This window comes from Schistocerca serialis, chromosome 1 (genome assembly GCF_023864345.2).
Source record: "Schistocerca serialis cubense isolate TAMUIC-IGC-003099 chromosome 1, iqSchSeri2.2, whole genome shotgun sequence".
Lineage (NCBI taxonomy): Eukaryota > Metazoa > Arthropoda > Insecta > Orthoptera > Acrididae > Schistocerca > Schistocerca serialis.
The window spans coordinates 769,399,533-769,421,886 of NC_064638.1; the positions used below are offsets into that span (position 1 = coordinate 769,399,533).

Consider the following 22,354-nt stretch of genomic DNA (forward strand, 5'->3'; position numbering starts at 1 on the left):
CTGCTGTTTAGTTGATACGTCATTGCCAGGAGATCCTATGGATAGTCTGGCTGCCTATAATCACTGTTGCTCAATTAGCACCACCCAGGAGGCACGTGTAGGGTATTTTAAAGTTAAACCAATGGACAAGAGCAAAGCTACCTCCCAGCATGCAGTGCACCAGCATGCAGAAAAAATTCTGAAGTAACACCAGACCAAATTGCTTCCCACATCATTACTACATCAAGAGTGCCTCCCGACAAGAAACATACAAGACATATCAGATGACAGCTTCATGACCCGAAAAAGATGGCATCTCTCTCATCTGATTATGCCCGTCCCTTCACAATTTCGTACATTGACTCTGGACTGAAGGATCTCAAACCTCTTAAGCTGCCTGGATTCGATGGTATCCATGCAGAATTCCTTATCCATATGGGAGGACAAGCTAAGAAATGGCTGGCAGAATTCTTCAATGACATCCTGCTGACTGGTTAATTTCCATTGTAGTTTAAAAAGATGAAGATAATATCTGTTCTGAAACCTGACAAACCCAGCAACATGGTAGAAAGCTATCGCCCCATTGCCCTACTTAGCTGTTGCTACAAGCCTTTTCAAAGGCTAGTGTATAACAGAATAAGCAGTGCTGTCCTAGAGAATGCTAAAGTTGACAGGCAGGCTTCAGCCCAGGGCGGAGCTGCTATGACCAAGTATTTTCTCTCACATCCCTCATAGAGTCAAGGTACCAAATGAAGAAGAAAACATTTGTAGCATTTATTGGTCTAACTGCCGCCTTCCACACTGTGTGGAGGGAAGGCCTTATCTACAAATTTCTCAGCATCGTACCCTGCAGAACAATGGCTCTACTAATTAACAGCATGCTAAGCAATCAGAAGTTCCAGGTAATCACTGGAAGCAACATAAGTAAGGAGAGGAAGTTAAATAATGGAATGCCCCAAGGATCAGTTCTCTCACCATTACTATTCAATCTATACCTATCTGATCTACCTGACACTTTGTGCAGAAAATTCTGCTATGCTAATGACCTGGCTTTAGCTGTACAACACCAGGAAATGAAGACAACAGAAGAGATTCTAATCAGTGACCAGTCTGTAGTAGATAATTACTTCAAAATTTGGAGACTCCAAACCAGTGTGAGTAAAACAGAAGTGTGTTGTTTCCATTTAAATAACCGGCTGCTGAATGTAAAACTGGAAGTAAGTTTCAGAGGTAGAATTGTTTGTCATAATTGGAACCCAAAAGATCTTGGTGTTGTCCTGGACCATACACTATGCTTCAAACAACACCTTCTTACCTTAGCTCAAAAGTTGAGGAATCGAAACAACATCCTCCGTAAGGTATGCGGAACTGCCTGGGGATCTTCAGCAACCACCCTGCGATCTTCAGCTCTGGGCTTGGTGTACTCAAGCGCTGAGTATTGTGCATCTGTTTGGATGAACAGTCATCATACAAGGCTTGTTGACACCCAGCTGAATACAACAATGTGCATAATATCTGGTGCAGTCAGATCTGGTCGGCCAGGACGGTGTTCGTCAGTCATTGAATCGCAACCATTTTTGGACTGCTCTACCGACTTCTAAAAATTTGCACACTTCATACAACCTTCACCATAAACTTTAGACATTCTACATATATATTCACTGGTTTCTCGCCTTCGGCAAGTAAAAAATGACTAACAGAATGTTGTTCAACTAATTTGGATGTTTCAAGCAGACACGCCTTCTTGAAATGTATTTTTGAGGTTATAAACAAAACAATGTTGATACTTTAGCTGATCAGTGCTCATCCCAGTGATGCCAACTTAAAGCCGTAGAAGTACCAAACTTCCCCTACTAACAGTTTTTTCCCTAAACCAATTTGTCTCTTTAATTATTGAATGATCCTCGTATGTAGAGCTACAGTAGATTATGGTAAGGACAACCTGATTTCTGAGTATGTGGCCCAAAAGAATGGCTACAGGGCTCGAAATATAAAGTTAGCAACCTCCAAGGAATGGAAACATGAAAAAGTTGGACAATCATGTGTCAATCTACTTATTTTAATTCTTCCTTTCTGCAGTATTACATTTAACAAAATAGGTAGGTTACTGGGAAAGTGTAGGCATATGGCTTATTTCCTGATCAGCCAAGAAGATAGAGGAGATGCTGCATCTGGTTAAGGAAAGTCTTGATCTTAGAACCCATGAAGTTATGATTCGTCGTGAGTGCAGTAGCAACTTCAACAGTTAATCTAACCGTACTACTACCAACATCTGGGCAGAACACTGAAGGCACATTACTAATTGAGAACTTGAGAAATCAGCAGTTGCTGAGCACAGAATAATTTTGGATGAAACTAAAATCTTTTCCCATGTTTCCACAAACTGGGATCTATTATCAAAGAAGCAGTAGAAATTAGAGTGTGCAAAAACAACTTCAGTTGGAACAGAGCTATAATCTTGACACTGCATGGAAGTGAGCTATTGATACTGAGAAGATATACAGAAATGCATTGAATTGTTTGTGTTCTTGCACCAGTAGTGCAGACATAAATACAAGCTCTGGGCACATGATGTAATGCTGCTGTACACCAATCAACAACAATTCATCTTTGGGCTGTAGATGGTTAACACAACAACAGTCATGACGTTCAGTTGTCTCTGATGAAGATGAATGAGGATTTCATGAACACTGAAAATTGTACTAAGATTTCATGTGATTAGGAAACAGAGAATATTTTACACATTTTTTTAAGTGTTTGCATATTGGATCATAAGGCTTGGCATTGTCATGTAACTCCACCTGTCTTCGAACAGTTTGGTGACATTTGTGATAAATGAGAACCATATACACTCAGGAACATAAAACAGTGCACACAGAGGGAAGAAAGGTAGATATGTGAATCTTTGCAGATAAGTACGGTGAGATCAATATGTGAATGCCAAGTTTGGTGCCAATACACAAGCCCACAGACCCTGCAGTGGTACTGCAATCAGGCAGGGGACCCTATTTAAATGACACATATTAGACAAATCATACATGTGAAGGTCACATCCTGATTTGAGGAGGATGTTAGCAGGTGCAGAATGCCAGGTAGATGTGTTAGATGACATTTCTCACAATTAAGCCAGTTTCAGAGGGGCCTAATTATTGGCATGAAAACACAGGCTGGTCAGCATGCCATATGACTCACCAGGTCGATTGTTCAGTGTTTTCCATCAAACAATGTTGGGAGCAGTGGGCACAAGATGGCATCCATGTGCAAGTTACTAGGTCTGGAGTAACCAGCAAGACAGTGAGGTGAGAATATCAAAAGATTGTTGCAAGTGATCAGTGAACCTACAATGACTCGCTCCACAATACAAGCAGATGTACAGGTGCCAGTTGTTCCACAATCCATTTCCAGACATCTTGCGTGTGTGAATTTACAATTCAGGTATCCTTTTCATGTACCGCCATTAACACTGAGACATTGTTGACTGTCTATGCACACAACCCACACAACTGTCAGCTGGGATAATGGTCTGAGGGGCTATAGCCTACGATAGCTGCTCCCCTCTAGTTATGGTATGTGGAACCTTAACATGCTAGTGTTATGTTCATGACATTCTTCAATTGCAGTTGGTATCTCTCCTGCATGGTCTACCAGGGGCACTTTTCCAGCAAGGTAATGCTCGTCCACATACAGCTCAAGATGCTCAAGACTTCCTATGTTATGTTCCAACTCTTTCATGGTTTAGCTGCTCCCCAAACTATGCATGGGACCATCTGAAATGCCAGATGCCACCGTGTCACTCTGTACATGATTTGGAAGTGGCTGTTTAAGATTTGTTGGCCATTCTGCTTCAAAACAACAGACATCTAATCAGCTTGAGCTGAACCTTTTTGCAGCATGTATTAGATCAGAAGGTGGCTTAGTGAATTTTTGACATTACACTACATTTGTTTACTTATATTCACTCTATTTGTTTACATGTTTTGATTTTGGGATCAAGTGAATCTCTCATCTGTATCAATATGTCTAATACATCTCATTTCAATTTGATGCTCCCTTTGTGGTGTGCTATTTTCAATATTCTGATGTGTATATTTTTTGACTATTGTATGTGTTGTGAAACTCTGAATCATTTCTCGAGTAAATTGTCTGAGTGCTACAACAGCAGAGCAGAATCTGATGAGCTTCAAGCACACATGAGCCATACATGAGTGGCATTTTTGTTTGTGTCTGGTAAAGTGGGGCAGGCGTTTGCGGAATCACTTATTCTGGTGGTGGAACCGTGTTTTATGGAGCTTTTATCTTGTTACGAGGGTTGAATGAAAAGTAAGCCTCCACCTTCATTAATTGGTTTTGGATGGGAATATTTTAATGAATCAAACACAGAAATAATCCTTAGAATGTGATCTTTAATTACCAATTTTCACTTTTCCACATAATCACCAGCCAATTGAATACATTTCTGCCAACGATGAACAAGTTTTCTGAAGCCGTCATGGAAGAAGTTGACACTCTGTTTCCACAACCTCAGTCTCACAGTTCTCTCATCTTCATCAGAAGCTTAATGATGCCCCACAGATTGTCTTTCATTATCAGAAACAGATGGAAGTCAGACATTGCCAAATCAGGACCGTATGGAGGATGCCACGTCCCTGAATTTCTGCTGTGGTGGTACTTGAAGTGTGTGGTTTGGCATTGTCATGCTGCAGGAAAATATTTCTCTTTTCCTTTCGGACCCTTGTTAGCTGTCATGTCAGAGTTTGCAGTGTTGTGAGGTAACGCTCTGAATTTATTGTTGTTCCACCATCAATGAAATCAACATGGATAACACCATCTGCATCACAGAACACTGTGGCCATGATTTTTCCAGCTGAGGGCTGCGTCTTGAGTTTCTTTTTCTGGGGCAGGTCTTTGTGTCGATATTCCATAGACTGACATTTTGTCCCCGGGTTGTAATGGTGTACCCATTAAGTCTGTGCACTTTCATTTCAGGCGTCAGCATCTGGGGTACCCATCACGCACAGATCTTCTGATAGCCACACATTCTTGTGAAACGGTGATTGTGCTTGCAATTTCTCTCTGAGTGATACGACGATAATCCTGAATCAATCTGTCAACATTCTGCTTGTGAAACTCGGTGGTTGCTGTCACAGAGCGTCCAACTCTTTGTTTGTCACACATTTTGGATGTTCCTGCCTCATCATCTTTAAATTTACTCGCCCAATGACACACAGTACTCACATCAACACAATCATCATAAACTGCTTTCGTTCTCTGATGAATCTCTTTTGGGGTGACACCTTCTGCTGTCAAGAATTCAACGACTGCACATTGCTTAAATCGCATCAACCGAGTGTCTGCGCAAGGTTCCATACTTTACACTGTAATACCACAACTGTTCAATGCTAAGGCTTCCTGTCAGCTGGAGCTGTAGAGAAGAGGCTATGGAAAAAGCCAGTACCTGCAGCGTACCAATACTGCCAGCTGTTGAAGAGTTAACGAAAGTGGAGGCATTACTTCTCAGTCAAGCCTCATACTATTTGATCAAGTTCCGTACATGTTACATCACTGAAGCTCTCTTAGGAGGCTCTTTCCCACACTATACAAATAGTTCATAAATCCATTAAAAAAAGTCAGTGTTATATTACAGCCGCTATAAACATTAAAAACATATAGTCTGCCATTACTTAGAAAAAACTGTAACTCATTTTGTTTACTCATTCTGGATGTATGTGGGATTGCCCAGTATAGATGTGAAGATATTTGCTTAAAAATGCTATACAGAAATTGAAATTTATTCAGTTATTCAAAGGAACAGGTATGCTCTTCAGCTACTGTGCTGATAATTAGGAGCAACTAGTTTTATTTTAACTTTTTGTTGGATTGATTCCTGAATCTGAATTTTTCCATGAAAATATGATACAAAATTTTGAGAATATGGTGAAAGATGTGATATGCACATTGCGGGAATGCCCTCCTCCCCTCTTCTCCATAAAAGCTAGACACACACTGTATTAATTATATCAGCAAAAAGTATTAATGCTCCATATAAGGAGTAAGTTAAAAATAAGTGCTACCTAATAAGCAGCTATTATTATCGTTTGGAAGATTCTCAGCCCCAGTTAGCCACAAAATGGTTCAGATGTGCCAATGCCATTGAAAAGTCTAGTTTAAAGATTGTGTTGCTCTTGCAGCACCTAAATGAAATAATACCATGAAAATGATTACTTCCATTAAATTCATTGAGAGGTCTATTCCTAGTGCAGTGTTTTCTGAAGGGAGGATTTAATGACCAATAGGTTATTTGAATGGTTGTGCTTTATTCACATAGTCAACATTGACATTGTCCGCATTTAGTCTGTCACCACATTCTCATCTGGGAGATCATCATTTACTTGTGAAGTAATGTCATATGATCTGGTGTCCATGCTTGATTGGGAGGAGAAGGGGTTGGGGACGAGGGCAACAAGCTGTGTTAACATACTGTTGTGCAATCCTTGAGTCAAAATGTCATCCATCTAACATGCCTCCAGAATTGGGCCCTCTGTCACATGACTTCCTTCTTTGCCAAGAAAAGAGGACCTTTCAGTGTATGTTATTGTGTCATTCAATTGTTGGTACAGAACATTTTGGAAAAGCATCCCCAATTAGCAATTAAGGGTACTCCATAATTCAGCTGAGAACTATTTCTCAATTTTTTTTGATAATACTGTACAAAAATAAACTTAAGTTCATCTTATTACCTTCTAACAACTGTATGTGTTGAAAATAAAAAGGGTTTGGTCAGCAAGTTTTGTTTTGGCCTACAAGTCTTTACTATTTTGCACATTCTTCATTAATTTAAATTTAGTTTGGTAACAAGTTATTTTAGCTTGGTTGCTATTAACCATAATTAAGTACTCTTACCCAGATAACACCACTATCTATAAGTGTTGACTCTCACCTTCACTAAACTTTTCATATCTTCAGTATTTTCCTTAGTTCTACTGTTCTCTTGAAAGCACTGAAGATGTAAGTTAAATTTATTGCAATCGTTTCCCCCCTCAAGCAGTTCCACTCAAATACAACCGTACACTCACCTACTACATTCATATACTTCAGCTCAAATGTTGGTAAATTCATAGCCATTGGTGTGACTGGTTGTTTCACATACTAATGGGCATCTGTTCATTGTACAGCATGTCATGTAGGGATGGCCACTAGAAATCAGCCAGAACATTTGAACATACACAGACATTTCAGTTTTCCCCGTTCCTTTCTTGTCTCTAAATTAGTTCATCTTGCAGTGCTTTTATTTTTTATTCTAACCTTTTTATTCCATTTTGTCTCGTGTTTGATCTGACTTGCAGTGGATTTTAACCCATAACATTTCACCAGAAAACTCTATTTTCCATTTTCCTCATCTTCCTTTCTTTTTGCACCTCATGATTATTCTTCATCTGTCTTCTTAATAACATCACCCTCCTCCTACTGCATTTTTCTACTACCTCACACAACTGTCTCCTGTGTTCTTTCATTGGAGAAGGAATCTATGGTTCTAAAAGTTAGAACATTCTTGTGTGCTACACAGTTTCTTCTAATATTGAGAGTTGGACTTCTACATACTAGCTAGATCATCTTTCATTATGTGGCATTAAGGTGAAGGTAAACTATTATTCCCATTCATTTTCATTTATCTTTGATTTCAAATTATAATCTTTGGACCAACAGTTTTTTGTTATTTTTATGGTAAAAAAATAAAAGGCGCTTCGAATCCCTAAGAACTTACCAGAGTCTGAACTGTTTGTAACAAAATGATTTTTTTCCCTTAAGCAATCTCATTTGTGTTTTTGTTTTATTTTCCCGCAATAAAAGTAGGCTTAACATTATAAAATAAAAGGGATAGTACTTGCTAGCAAGAGGAGTAAATTAACAGTACTAGTTCAGTTCTAGTCCCATTAATGTGGGTACAGTCGCCAGACAGATGGTTTTTAGTCTGTTTTCCTCATAAAAGTAAGGAAATGCCAGTCATGTTGTCCTATTCCAATTAAGAAATGCATCGCACAATAAAACTTCAAGCAAATTGTCTAACCATCCTATCCTATCTTAATGATGATTTGGGGACAGAAATGACATCCAGTTATGTTGTATCCATGATGCGTGGATCTCTAACATGAGGAAAGACAGAGCAGTAGTATCTATCATGAAAAACAAGAAAAAAATTACATTTTTTATCTGTCTATAATAACTGGAAGCAAGTGTTTGAACAATAGAAATACTTTGTTACTTTTGGCTGATAAGACAGGAAGGGGTGGAAAGGGACATATTTGTATTTTAGTCCTGAAACTTACCATGAATATTTTTGACTGTATTAAAATTATATTTATCTGATTTCTTTTACTCATTCTATTGTATCACTGCCTCTGACATGTCTCACAACATACAATTCTGCATCACCTTCTTGCTTTTTGATCCCATTGTGGTTTTTGCTGTAGGAGAAGTAGTCTGTAGTTCAAAAACTCCAAACTACGAGAGATGCATAGAAGTAAAAATGACATCGTGAAATCTCTACTTGAAAAATAACTTTAAATTCTCTACTATTTAATTAATGTCTAGGTACTCATAGGAATAAATTTTGGCAGGGTGATACTATCAGTGATGTTGTTAATATCTATTGTATTTCTAGACCTTTATTGTGATTTACATCCAAAAAAATAGGATCAGATTAAGGAGCTTAAATTGAGAGTCACAAGTACTTCAGTTTTGTATTGTTTAATACTATTTTTAATTTTGTAACTAATTTCAAACATTCAAACCCTTTCTCAGAGAACAGGATGGCAGAACTTCATAATCTTGTCTGATTCTGCAATAACATTGAGTTTTTTAGTTGTGTATTTTGAACTGTATCAAATTATTTTTATGATATAAAACTATTTACTACAGTAATGTCTTCTTAAATTGACTGGAAGTGTTTTAATGTTTACTGACATACTAGCCTCCAGAATTCAGAAGTGTATCTTGTGCGAGTGTAATAGAACACCGAGAAACCTGACCAAAAGACAATGAAAAGTAAATAAAACTGATGGAATGCTCTCACTATTACTTACATAATGTAATTTTACTTCCTGAAGATCTGTGAGTGAAAATGGATGATCAGTTTGTAAGCTATTTTTCTTATTTTTGTCATTTCTCATTAATAATGGTGTCTGTCATTACTTATCCTTTTCAGTGATGCTCTCTTACTGTAAATAAATAAATTTACAACTATTCTTTAAATGTTTAATTTTAGGGTGAGGAAGGAGAAGGCGAGGGTGAGATAGGTGAAGGTGGAGAGGAGGGTGGGGAAGAGATTCAGCCAGAAGAAAGAGAAGGAATAATATCAGATGAATCTGATGTATTCAATGAACTCATGAATGCTGGAGGTCAAGCAAGAGAAGCTGCAGCTATGATTGAGTCGCTGAAAGCATCTGTTAAAGAATTTCAGACGGTGGGTATGGTATTTTGTGCACATCTACAATTATCTTTATAAATCAGTGTAATATGTGAAGTCAGTTACAATGTAAATTTTCTCGCATCTTTGGTCAGATAAAGAGTACCTAGGATAATTTGAAAATATTAGATTTTTTTTTTTTTTTTTTTTTTTTGCATTGCAATTTTTGTAGATGGTTGCTGTAATTGTGAACTGCTTGAATTACAGCAGTCATGTAATACTTTTTTCACACATTAAGTCAATATTATACAAAACTTCTGTAGCCTTTCATATAAAAGTTATATCAATAATCCTTTATATCATTGTGAAATGAAAGTCCATGTGGGAAACTGCAAACATTTTCAGGCGTGTTCTAGGGATATAGAGGGTGTTCTGAAACTATTCAGTCAAATTAATGCACGAAGTAGAGAACATCAATGAGGAACATATGGTCTCTGAAGTCGACTTGTAATGTTAGGGAATATTTGGTAGCAGTGCTGATGTTAGGTGTAGTGTCAGTGTTGCTGACTGGGAATTTGTACCGACATTCAAAACAGCTCTGTGTATGGTTAGTTGGCTCTGAGGTCTGCTTCACTGATTCATTTGCAAGCATCACTACCTTGTGACAACAATGGTAACTTCCTTGCAAACAGACTAGTCAGTCGCAGTCGTTACCACTTGTTAACCAACAGTGAACATGGAATGGCTCACATATGCTGACATAGCTGACATGCATCAGGTATAAAGATCTGTGAGTGAAAATGGATGATCTGTGGTGAGGGAGTGTCTGACAACACTTTCCTAACCAATGTGTTCCGCAACACCAAACATTCTGATGTCTGTATCACTTGCTATATGAAACAGGCACTTTCCACGCATTTATGCATGATACAGGTCAGAGTTGGAACAGTGTGAACTCCCAAAAGAGAAGACAAGATTCTGCGACAAGTTGACATAACTCCTAGTACACTTTTTGCACACGTCCTTGGTGCCAAACATGTCCTCGTGTGAAATGTGTTACATGACCAACAGCTTCATCCCATGCACCTCTGGCACATGGCAGCACTAGCACCTGAAGATTTTCCCCATCATGTGCAGTTTGCACAATGGTTTTTACAACAAACTGCCCTGCACCCTTTATTTCTGGCTGAGGTCCTGTACACCGATGGGGTTTTGTTTACTCATTAAAGCCCTTTCAATATCCACAATTTGTACCTTTGGTGGCATGTGAATCCATGAGGTATTTGACCTTGTGCTCATCAAAAGTGATATTGTGTTAATGTGTGGGCCAGTATTCTTGGTGATAGGTTGACTGGATCATATATTCTTCAGTTCTGCTTCAATGGATGGAGATCTAACATCTTCATGGAAAATGTGTTGCCAGAACTACTGGAGGATATATCTCTGAATGTTAGATGAAGGATGTATATCCAGCATGATTGGTCACCAGCCTATATCAGCACTGCTGTGAGGAATCATCTGAGAGCTACCATCGGAAATCAATGGATCAGCTGAGGTGCCCCTGTGGCCTGCCCACCCAGGTCAAGTAACCTCACTTCTCCAGATTTTTTCCTCTGAGGGCACATGAAGAAGCTGTTGTATGAAACCACTGTGGAAATGGAAGATAACCATAATTACCCTCATATCCTTATACAAAAACAAATCTCCTGCGCCTTATCTTTCCAGTCCCCCTACCACCTCCCAAAGTCTCACAGTCCAGCCACAGAGGAGCATTCCCCTTGTAACTCAGTACCATCCAGGACTGGAGCTACTGAATCTCTGCCAGGGTTTCGATTACCTCTCATCATGCCCCAGAATGAAAAATGTCCTGCCCACTATCCTTCCCACCCCTCCTACCATGGTATTCTGCCATCCACTGAACCTACACAATATACTTGTCCATCCTTACACAACCCCTGCTCCCAATCCATTACCTTGTGGCTCATATCCCTGTAATAGACCTAGATGCAAGACCTGTCCCTTACATCCTCCCATCACCACCTACTTCAGTTCGGTCACTAACATCACCTATCCCAACAAAGGCAGGGCTACCTGTGAAACCAGTCATGTGATTTCCAAGCTAAGCTGCAGCCATTGTGCTGCATTCTATGTAGGTATGACAGCCAACAAGCTGTCTGTCCACATGAATGGCCACTGACAAACTGTGGCCAAAAAACAAGTGGACCACTCTGCTGCTGAACATGCTGCCAAACATGATATTCCTCATCTCAATGACTGCTTCACAGCCTGTGCCATATGGATCCTTCCCACCAACACCAGCTTTTCTGAATTGCGCAGGTGGTAACTCTCCCTGCAATACATCCTATGTTCCCGCAACCCTCCTGGCCTCAACCTTCGTTAGTCACTGTCCTCACCCATCCAGCCCCCTCCCTGTTCCCATTCCAGCACTACACAACCGTCATTTCACCGCCACACCCAGACTTTTAATTTCTTTTTATTTCTCTCCTTTCCACTACTTATACCTTGCCCCCTCCACACCTTCTCTCCTGCCCTCTGTCTAAACTGCAACACTGTCCACCACTCCCACCATACTATCCCTCTCCCTCCCCGCCCCAGCCTCCTCCTTACCCCACACAGTCGCCACTCCCATCATGCATTGGTGCTGCTGCTCGCATTGTGGTTTCAGTTCTCTGAGACTGCAGTTGTGTGTGCAAGCTGCATTTGTGCGAGTGTGTGTGTGCATGTCTGTATGTGTGTCTACTGCTGACAAAGGCCTTAATGGCCAAAAGCTATAATTGTGTGAATCTTTTAGTTGTGCCTATTGCAACTCAGCATCTCCACTATATGGTGAGTAACAACTTTTCTTCTCTGGTATTGTTACATTCCATCCTGGATTTTCCATTGCTTGATATTCATAAGTAAACATTGTCTGTGGATGGGAAATAAGAATACATCTTCAGACACTCAATAATTTCTCAAAAGAATTTCTCGTAAACAATGCATTGGAAACATATGTCAAAATTCCAGGCACTCTGCGAGTCTGAGAATGACAAAAAGCTTGGACACTTGTCAAATGGGCCAGTAGGCTGTGTTGTAAATGGAAGTGTGGTCTTCTGTTTCCAGTAAATATCTTACACTATGTGATCAAAAGTATCTGGACATCTGGTTGAAAATGACTAACACATTCATGGTGCCCTCCATTGGCAATGCTGGAATGGTGTTGGCCCACCCTTACCCTTCACAACAGATTCCACTCTCACAAGCATACGTTCAGTCAGGTGCTGGAAGGTTTCTTGGGGAATGGCACCTCATTCTTCATGGAGTGCTACACTGAGGAGAGGTATCCATATCGATCAGTGAGCCCTGGCACGAAGTGGGCATTCCAAAACATCCCAAAGGTGTTATATAGGATTCAGGTCAGGACTCTGTGCAGGCCTGTCATTACAGGGATGTTGTTGTCATGTAAGCACTCAACCACAGGCCGTGCGTTATGAACAGGTGCTCGATCATGTTCAAAGAAGCAATCGCCATCCCTGAATTGCATTTCAACAGTGGGAAGCATGACCATGAAAAACACGACCACACCATAACACCAACATCTCCGAATTTTACTGTTAGCACTACACACGCTGGCAGATGACATTCACTGGGAATTCGCCATACCCACAGCCTGGCGTTGGATTGCCGCATTGTGTACAGTGATTTGTCACTCCACACAATGTTTTTCCACTGTTCAATCATCCAATGTTTACGCTTCTTACACCAAGCGAGGCGTCGTTTGGCATTTGCCGGTGTGATGTGTGGCTTATGAATTGCTGCTCGACCATTAAATCCAACTTTTCTCACCTTCTGCCTAACTGTCATAGTACTTGCAGTGGATCCTGATGCAGTTTGGAATTCCTATGTGGTGGTCTGTATAGATGTCTGCCTGTTACATGTAACAACCCTCTTCAACTGTCGGCAGTCTCTGTCAGTCAACAGACGAGGTCGGTCTGTACCCTTTCATGCTGTAAGTGTCCCTTCACGTTTCCACTTCACTTTTGCATAGGAAACAATGGACCTAGGGATGTTTAGGAGTGTTGAAATTCGCGTAGAGATTGTGGTGTCCCTTCCCTCCTCCTGCACTCATCAGGAGGAGACACAACTCGTAATGATGTTCATCCCCATCAGTATGACATGGAACAGCACCTGTAACTCTCATAAAACACAGCTCCTCATGTAGTTAAGAAATATTCTACTGTTCGTCCATAATAGTCTTATCAGTTTGTGTTAACTGATAAATTGCAATTGTTTATCTTTTATCTTATGCCCAGTTAGTTTCGTTGAGCAGTGAAATCTTGGTTCTTAGTCCTATCGTTACGGTCGTTTTTCACATCATCCTTAGTGAGGATTAATAGTTGCTGTTCGTAATTCTGTTGCTATGCCATTGTTACGTCAAATTATTAACAATGGTCCAGCGTAACTCCAGAGATCACTTATGTTAAAGTAACGTCCTTGTAACACACTGTAATGCTAATTTTTATGTTATTCACCTTTCACTGGTGATATGTCATATTATATTAACTTCTCATGAGTCCAGTAAGTTGAGAACAACTTTTGATTGAACGGCGTATTGATTTTTCTTCATGACTTTGTATTATTGTATTCTACTCAAGACTACGAATAGTTTTACTTGTCACTGATCCATTACTATCAAGTTCGCAACTGTTCTTTGATCCGAAGGTTAAGTCCAGTAAATCAGTATCACTCAATTAAAATCACCATTGTGTTGATAACAGTAAAGATTACTTTATTCAGTCAAATAACTGAGTATGGCTTTAGTCTCTCTCTCACAAACTATCGAACTTTCACAACTGAAACAATCTAATAGTGTTTGCTTCCAGAAGACTATTGCACTAGTACTCTAGAGCGACTCAAGAGCAACTAACTAAACATTTCCATATCCGAGTTGCATTGTAGGCACATTGAATTTCCTTTTCGATGCGACTACAACTCTCTTACATGGTAAATGTTATCTTTGACCGAATTACCTCCTTGGATTTAACCTTCATTCATATGAATTTAAATTTATTCTATGGATGTTTAAAAGATAATGCGTGACAACCCTTTCATTTTATCTCCTCTTTTTTATGTTACTCACAGTATTTAAGTGTTATAGTTGTTAATCAAAACATTATCAGTGTAATTAATTTTTTTTTATCACCAATAGATGTTGTCACTGTCAAGTGACCCACTTCCCTACTTTAAGTTTTCACAAAGTTGGTTAATTGGGGTTTTCTGTCCTTGGGTCGTTACACATACCCCCTGGATGATGAAGTGGGTACATGACCTCCTGCTTCAATGTCCCTAGCTAGGTCAGATCCTTGTTTTCATTTTTCACACACACACACACACACACACACACACACACACACAAAATTGAATTGTCACATAATGTGGTACAGTCATCTGAACTTAAGTTTCACAACTTATAAAATTTCATTATTATTGTTCAGTTTCTTTCTGGCGCATCGCCACACTGACATTGTGTCTGCACCAGGCCATGCAAGCTGCAAACATGGCCCGGTTCAAAGCCAGTTTCTTCTTCTCAGGCACCGTGGCGAGGGTGCTACAGCATCAGATCGTATAAGGCAGCGAGTATGATCTGATAACCCATGCTCATCTGGTGACCTGTGTTGTCTAGTGGCTGCTCTCCTGGTAGACTGCACTAATAACTCAGTACAATCTACTGTAAGACGGTCCGCATCACCACTCTCGCTTAGTCTGCAACAATTAATTCACTCTTCTCTTATGCACATACATGGCACTACATGTTCATTGTTTTTATCACGGCACATTGTTTCCGCACATAATTGATCATGTTTGTATTTAGTCTGATTAAGTTTTTTGTCACTTCACGTGTGTCTTATCGGTCTATTAACCAGTACAGTTTTTAAACACTGTCACTATTGTATTAGTAATGTTTATCATTGCAATGCCTTTTTTATCATTGCAATGCCTTTCCCCCTTTTTAAGTCTATGAGTTGATCGATTTATATTTATTTACCTTTCCTCTTTATTTCTCTCACTTTTCTCAAAATAAGTGATCTTTTCTCTTTTTTAATCAATTTCCTTATCCCGGAATGATCATGACAAGATGTTTCAGTGTGCTTGCGTACTTGATGCCTCGTTTATTGTATAACATGATGAGGCATGTTAGCAAAGAATAACCAACAAACATTAATATTTAACTTAAAATAGGCACATACTTAACTACTTAATAACTTTTAATAAAAGTTGTCATCTTTCTCAATGGCTTATTAAACAAAACTCAATGAACATGTTGCTATTACTCGTTAAACTCTTAATGGAAGTCATTATCGTCTTTGATGACTTAACATTTACCTAAGTGTTATAAAAACTACTACTATTGATTAATTGTATCCAAATTCTACATAGAAAATTTCACAAACATTGTTCATATCTTCTTGCTTCCTATCTTATTCTACTTTATACATACAAAAAATTAAATTCTTGATCAATGAAAATATTTCTTCAATTATATATGAGGATATACTCCTTTTATCTTCTTGTCATTTTCATCTTCCTGAAGGTAACTTCCTGTGTGTGGGATTTCAATAATCCTGTATGGTCCTTTAAATAAGCTACACCATTTTCTATTAATTTTTTTTTCTTTGAAGATTTGGGATGATTATTTAATAATACACAATCCCCAACTTTATAGCTAACTCCTAAACCTAGCTTCTTATCGAACTGATTTTTTCAAAGATTAGCTTTATGCTGTAACCTTAAATACACTTTATGTATAACTTCCTCACAATCCTTTGTCTTATTACATAAGTATGGTAATTTACCAAGCCATTCATTATTATTTTGCATATTAAATAAAATCTCATTAGGTGAATAACCAGTTGACATGTGTGGTAATTCATTATACATATCTTCAAATTTTCCGATTAATTCTATCCATCTATGATGTTGGTTATACATATATGTTCTTATGAATTTGTTTACTACCCGGAAAATTCTTCCTATGGGATTCCCTGATGGGTTGAAGTGGGCAATGAATACATGAGGAATTCCCCATGTCTTCATTGTTTCATGCCACGCTTTACTTCGGAAATATGATGCATTATCAGAAATTAGCATTGCAGGTTTCCCCACTTTAACTAAGTAATCGTCTATAATCTTTCTTAAAATAGGCTTCACGTTAGTCGATCATAACACATACAATTTTACATATTTTGTGAAAAATTCATACATCGCAAATACATATTTAAAATTTCCTTTTGCTACTGGAAATGGCCCACACGTATCACTAGACATGATGCTGAGAGGTTTCCTAGGTATAATCGGATACATCTTTAACACAATAATTAACCAGCTTCGCCTTTTGACGTAGCCTACACCTCTTGAGTATTTCTTGAGCTCTTTTCAGTAAATTTGGATAGAGACATAGTTGTTGTAATTCATTACATACTTACGCACTCCGAAATGCCCCCATCTCCCATGTGTGAACCACAATATGTAATCAACACTCTTTGAAGGAATGCATACCTTCCACTCATTCTTATCAGTTTTACGATAAAACAATAAGCCTTACTGCAATTTATAATGACTATTAACTTTATCAATCATTCCTGTTCTTAAATCATTGATTATTTTTCTCCATTTACTATCTACTTTCTGCATTTTTCCTATTCGTGAACACATTTCGTTAACATCTCTCCTATAGTGAAATATTCCTAATATCACCACCTTGAAATTCGTTATTCGCTCTTCTTCAACCTCATTGATTTTGGTAGTCGGTAACCTTGACAATGTGTCAGCGACAACATTGTCTCTCCCTTTTACATGCTTAACAGTTATGTTATATTCTTGTAATAATAAATCCCAATGTGTAAGTTGGCCCTGTAACATTCTACTCATCATTAAGAATGTCACTGCTTTATGATCACAGTATATCACTATCCATTTACCATACACAAAATGTCAAAACTTTTTTAAGGCCCATAAAATTGCTAATACTTCCAACTCAGTAGTACTGTATGAGCATTGACAACCTGATAAGGTTCGAGTAGCAAAGGCAATTATTTTTATAGTTTCTACATTATTTTCGTTGTCCATTTGGAATAATGTAGCTCCTAGTCCCATTTCTGCTGCATCTGTTGCTATGAAAAAATCTTTATCCATCTGTGAATGATGCAACAACGGAGCATTTACTAAAGCATTGCAAATCTTGTCAAAGGCCTCACTACAAGATTCTGTCCATTGCCATGATATATTTTTCCTCGACAGTTGCAACAGACAGTCTTTATTTAGTAACTGCTGAGATACAAATTTTCTGAAGAAGGACACCAAACCTAAAAATGACTTAAGCTGTTTCTTATTTTATGGATACGGGCAATTCCTTATTGAATCCAACTTTTTAGGATTAGGAATAATTCCTTCAGGAATTACAATATGACCCAAGAATTTAATCTGATTTCTTCCAAATTTGGATTTCATTAAATTAACCATAACTCCATACTCTAGGAATTCTTCGAATACACGATTCATCAATTCAATATGTTCTTCCCATGTCTCTGTGGCAGTCAATAAGTCATCAACATATACCGTGACCTGCTCTAGCAACTCCGGACCGAGCACTGCATCTAAAGCAGTTATAAAAACACCACCACTAATGTTCAGCCCAAATGGCATTACTTGAAATTGGTAACTACGTCCTAGATAAATGAACACTGTATACTTCCTTGATTCTTTAGATATCTTAGTTTGCCAATATGAGCTTCGGAGGTCAAGGGAGGTCAGGAACTTCACCCCATGAAATTTCTGTAATAGTTCTTCTAAATTCTCTGGGCAAGTCCTTACAGGCTTAATAATATTATTAATATCACGAGCGTCTAAGACTAACCGATTGTCACCGTTAGGCTTAGTCTCTGCCAATAATGGGCTTGAGTATTTGGATGTGGAAGTCTCAATAATTCCCCAGTCTATCATATTTTTGATCTCTTTAGTTACGGCTTCTCTCTTCAACCAAGGGACTGAATCCATAGTTTTACAAAAAGTTGAATGAGGGTACGTTTCGATACTATATTCAAAGTCTTTAATTACACCTGGTTTTTTTATTAAATACTGCCAAAAATAATTGCAAGACTCTCTCTCAATTCAGTTTGTTGTTGTGGCAATAAATATTCTGATTCTTGTATCTTTTCAGCGCTACTTGATACACTGATCTCATCATCAGTTTGCCTAACACAATCATTATTCTTAAAATGCAAAGCATTAACAGGAAGACAATTAATGGTTAGGTTCTGGAAATATTTTCCTAAAACAATTTCCGTCTTCAATAAAGTTACCTTGAGTGGTTTGCCTTCAACTACAAAAGCACACACCTTCCTTCATATCAATCACTGCACCATAATCATATGAAAAATCCATACCCCAAATACATGGCATGGACATTCTAGACACTACCAAGAAAGTGCACTCTAAGGCTATGCCTAATAGTTCCATTTCCACCCGTATCTGCTTAATTACTCATTGCACTTTCACGCCAAATGCTCCTGATACTGTGCAGCCTGTTACTGGTAAGAAGAGTAATTTCTGTTGCTGACTAACCTTATTCAAACAACTCATCGTCATCACACTAACCGTCGCCCCTGTAACTATTAGCACATTAACCAGTACATTATTTATCTTTGCTACTACAATTGCTTGCAAAGTATGTCCTTCTTCCTTCGTTTCATTCCTCGGTTCTTTCATGAGATCTTCCCAAATATCCAATTCCATATTATATTCGAGAATATTTACTGACTCATGATGTTTACCTCCCTCCTCAGTACCAGCCACCCGAGGAAGGCCTAAAATAACTGGTACTAGTTTGACCATCCGTCATTCAGGTTCCTCGACAGTTCATGTACCTCTACCAAATGAATTTCAGTTCCTGGTTGGGGCTATGTATTGTCCACAACTACATTTCTCCCATCTGTCAATGGTATGGGTCCAGTAGCACCAGAAGACGTACCTGTTGTATTAGTATTCGTCCAACCTGTGTTATTCGTTTGATACATTCCCCAATTTACTTTATTTGGTGGCTCCATAGGAGCGCAATTATTCCTGCGGCCATCGTTGCAACATGTATTATTTGATGATTGCTGCTCCCCAAACTTTCTTTTCCTATTTGTAGTCACAATGTTCACCCATTAAAAACCTCCTGCTCCTGGTACTTGGCTACGATTTCCTATGAAGTTCCCTTTAGCATATTTGTAATTCATATTCCAATTTTGATTATTGTTTTGTGAGCAATCCACCTGTCCACTATTATTCTTAAAGTTATTGTTACCTTGATTGAAGCCTGGAGAATGGCCATTACTTCGATTACTATTATTCCATTGATTGCTACCCATATTATTCCTAGAATAATAATTACTATTATTATTCTGCCATTGTCTCGCATCTTCCATCAGCATATCAATCGAATAGATTGCTGATAGAAATCGTTGTACATCACTGTCGTGTACATGAGTAAGTTTCTCTCTAATCTCAAAAGGTAATCAGCCCTTTAATATTCTAATAACCTCCCTACTCGAAATCGGTTCAGTCCAATAATGAGTATTGTTAAAATAACGTTTGAAATATTGTCTCAACGTTTCTTTTTTTGAATTGTAAAATTCAGGCTGATAAATCTCTTTATGTAATCTCTCTTGTCTACTTATTGACGAATATTTTGCTAAATATAATTTTTCAAATTCGGAACACGTATTGCAGGATTCGCTTATCTCAGTGGCCAACAATGCTGCTTCTCCTACAATTTTTGATACTATTAATTGTAATTTGTCATACTCTGTCCAAGTATGTGGAAATATCCTTTTACAAGAATTAATAAATACCTTAGGATTAATGTCATTCTTTCCAAAAAAAAAAAAAAAAAAAAAAAAAAAAAAAAAAAAAAAAAAAAAAGGGGGAAATTGTCTACTTTTGAAAATACTATGTTGTACCTTTAATGATGAAATACAACTTCTTTGAACATATGGGTCATCCTCTCCATCCGATTGGCTGTTTACTTCGCATGGTTCACCTGTATACATGCTCTGTTATACTCGCGGACATTTTCTCTCACAGTTAGATTTCATATTGCTACGTATTTATTCATTTTCCGGCTTGGCATTACTATTTGATTGTTGCTTGTAAGATCGAGCAATGCTGACTGCAGATCAGCAGTCTTTAATACACTCATCTACAATTTTATTTTTTATTTGTTTAAATTCTTCAATAAAGGTTTCTTTTAATGACTCATTTATTGGTATTTGTCTCTGTACGTTCTCGATGGCAGATCGCACCTTGCCATCAACTTCTACAGTCTTATGTTCTATCCACTCAGATAGATCCTCTTCTAGCTTCTTACTCTGACCTAACATGTAAGTATCTACCTTACTTAATGAACTGCTCTCTAACTCATTGAGACGACCAGTTAATCCCTCTATTTTTACTCCCATTATTTTCAGTCAAGGTGTTAACTCTTTCCGATATGATCCCAAACTGTTCTGAAAAATTACTAACACTTCTTTGTATTTTGTTTACATGGTCAGTAATTTTAACTTCTCCCTTTCCTTGACTAACTAATCTGGATTCTATATTACTAATTTTATGATCCACATCAACTTGCTGTTGACTTAACTTGTCCTCCCAAGCAGCGACCATTTCAGCCTGTTGTTCTGCAAATTTATTTTCTAAGGCCTGTTGTCGATCCCTAAATTTTGCATCGATGGATACTTGCTGCTCCATTATCCTAGCATCAATGTCAGATAATCTAATTTCTAACATCTCCCACTGTTCAGAAAATTTAGTATTTAAAGTTTCTTATTGTTCATAGAATTTAGTATTTAAAGTTGCTTGTTGTTCAGCTAACTTAGTATTTAAATCACATATCTAACATTGATAATATAGCACTAAGTACATCTATATGTCCTGAACTGGTTTGTGCAACATTCATCATGCATTCATTGCCTGCTTTCTCCTTGGAATCAGAATTATTATCATCTAGTTCCATAACCTTACTTTCCATTCCAGAACCAGATACACTAGGAGTAATAATTTTGTCTGCCTTTGTAAAGCTATTCTCTACCTACATTAACAATTGTTCTATTAATCTCCTCATGTTCAGATAATTCACTTAATTCATCACCAGATTCTGGAATGGCTTTGTCAAAATCACTATATAATCTCCTACTTTGCTTGGACATGGAAAATCTTGTTAATTACAGTTATTACAATTACAATATTCAAACTACACTGCTTTTACTCTTACTTGACACAAGCACAATGAACATGTTACTGTTACCAATATAGTAAAATAATGAAAGCTACGGTAGCTGAATAATCACATATTTTGATTAGAGTTTACTGTTTATTATCTATTTGGTGTTGTTGCAGCTTTGCCCATGTCTGTGCTTATGTTGCTGTCTCGACCAATGTTATGCGCTCAAACAGTTCTCCAACGCATTACGTTGCTCCATACTTAGATACCTTGTAGTCACGAAGCATTGACCTTCACGTAGCAGTCATAGAGGCATTGAGGTCCACACGTTGTCTCGGCTGTTGTCGGCTGGTTGGATCGCAAAACGATGGGTGGTCCGGCGTTGTCAGCCCTCATACCAACTAATGTGACACTTGTCATCGTTGGGCCCCGCGTTGCAGGCGCCAGCTGATGTGACGATCCTTCCTTCCTTCTGCACTCATTGGGAGGAGATGTGACTCATAATGATGTTCGTCCCTGTCAGTATGACATGGAACAGCACCTGTAACTCTCATAAAACACAGCTCTTCACGTAGTTAAGAAATAATCTGTTGTTTTTGCTTAACAGTCTTATCAATTGTTGTTAACTGATAAATTGCAGTTGTTTATCTTTATCTTATGCCCAGTTAGTTTCATTGAGCAGTGAAATCTTGGTTCTTAATCCTATCATTACG

At 38.2% G+C, this 22,354-nt stretch overlaps 1 protein-coding gene across 3 annotated transcripts in view; it reads left to right on the forward strand.

Moving 5' to 3' along the window:
* Positions 1–22,354, forward strand: part of LOC126458184 (uncharacterized) — a 186,529-nt gene that overhangs the window by 42,621 nt on the left and 121,554 nt on the right. For all 3 annotated transcript variants that reach the window (XM_050095074.1, XM_050095065.1, XM_050095057.1), the window contains exon 3: positions 9,242–9,439. In XM_050095074.1, coding sequence (XP_049951031.1) covers positions 9,242–9,439 — 198 coding nt within the window. The remainder of the gene's footprint in view (positions 1–9,241; positions 9,440–22,354) is intronic.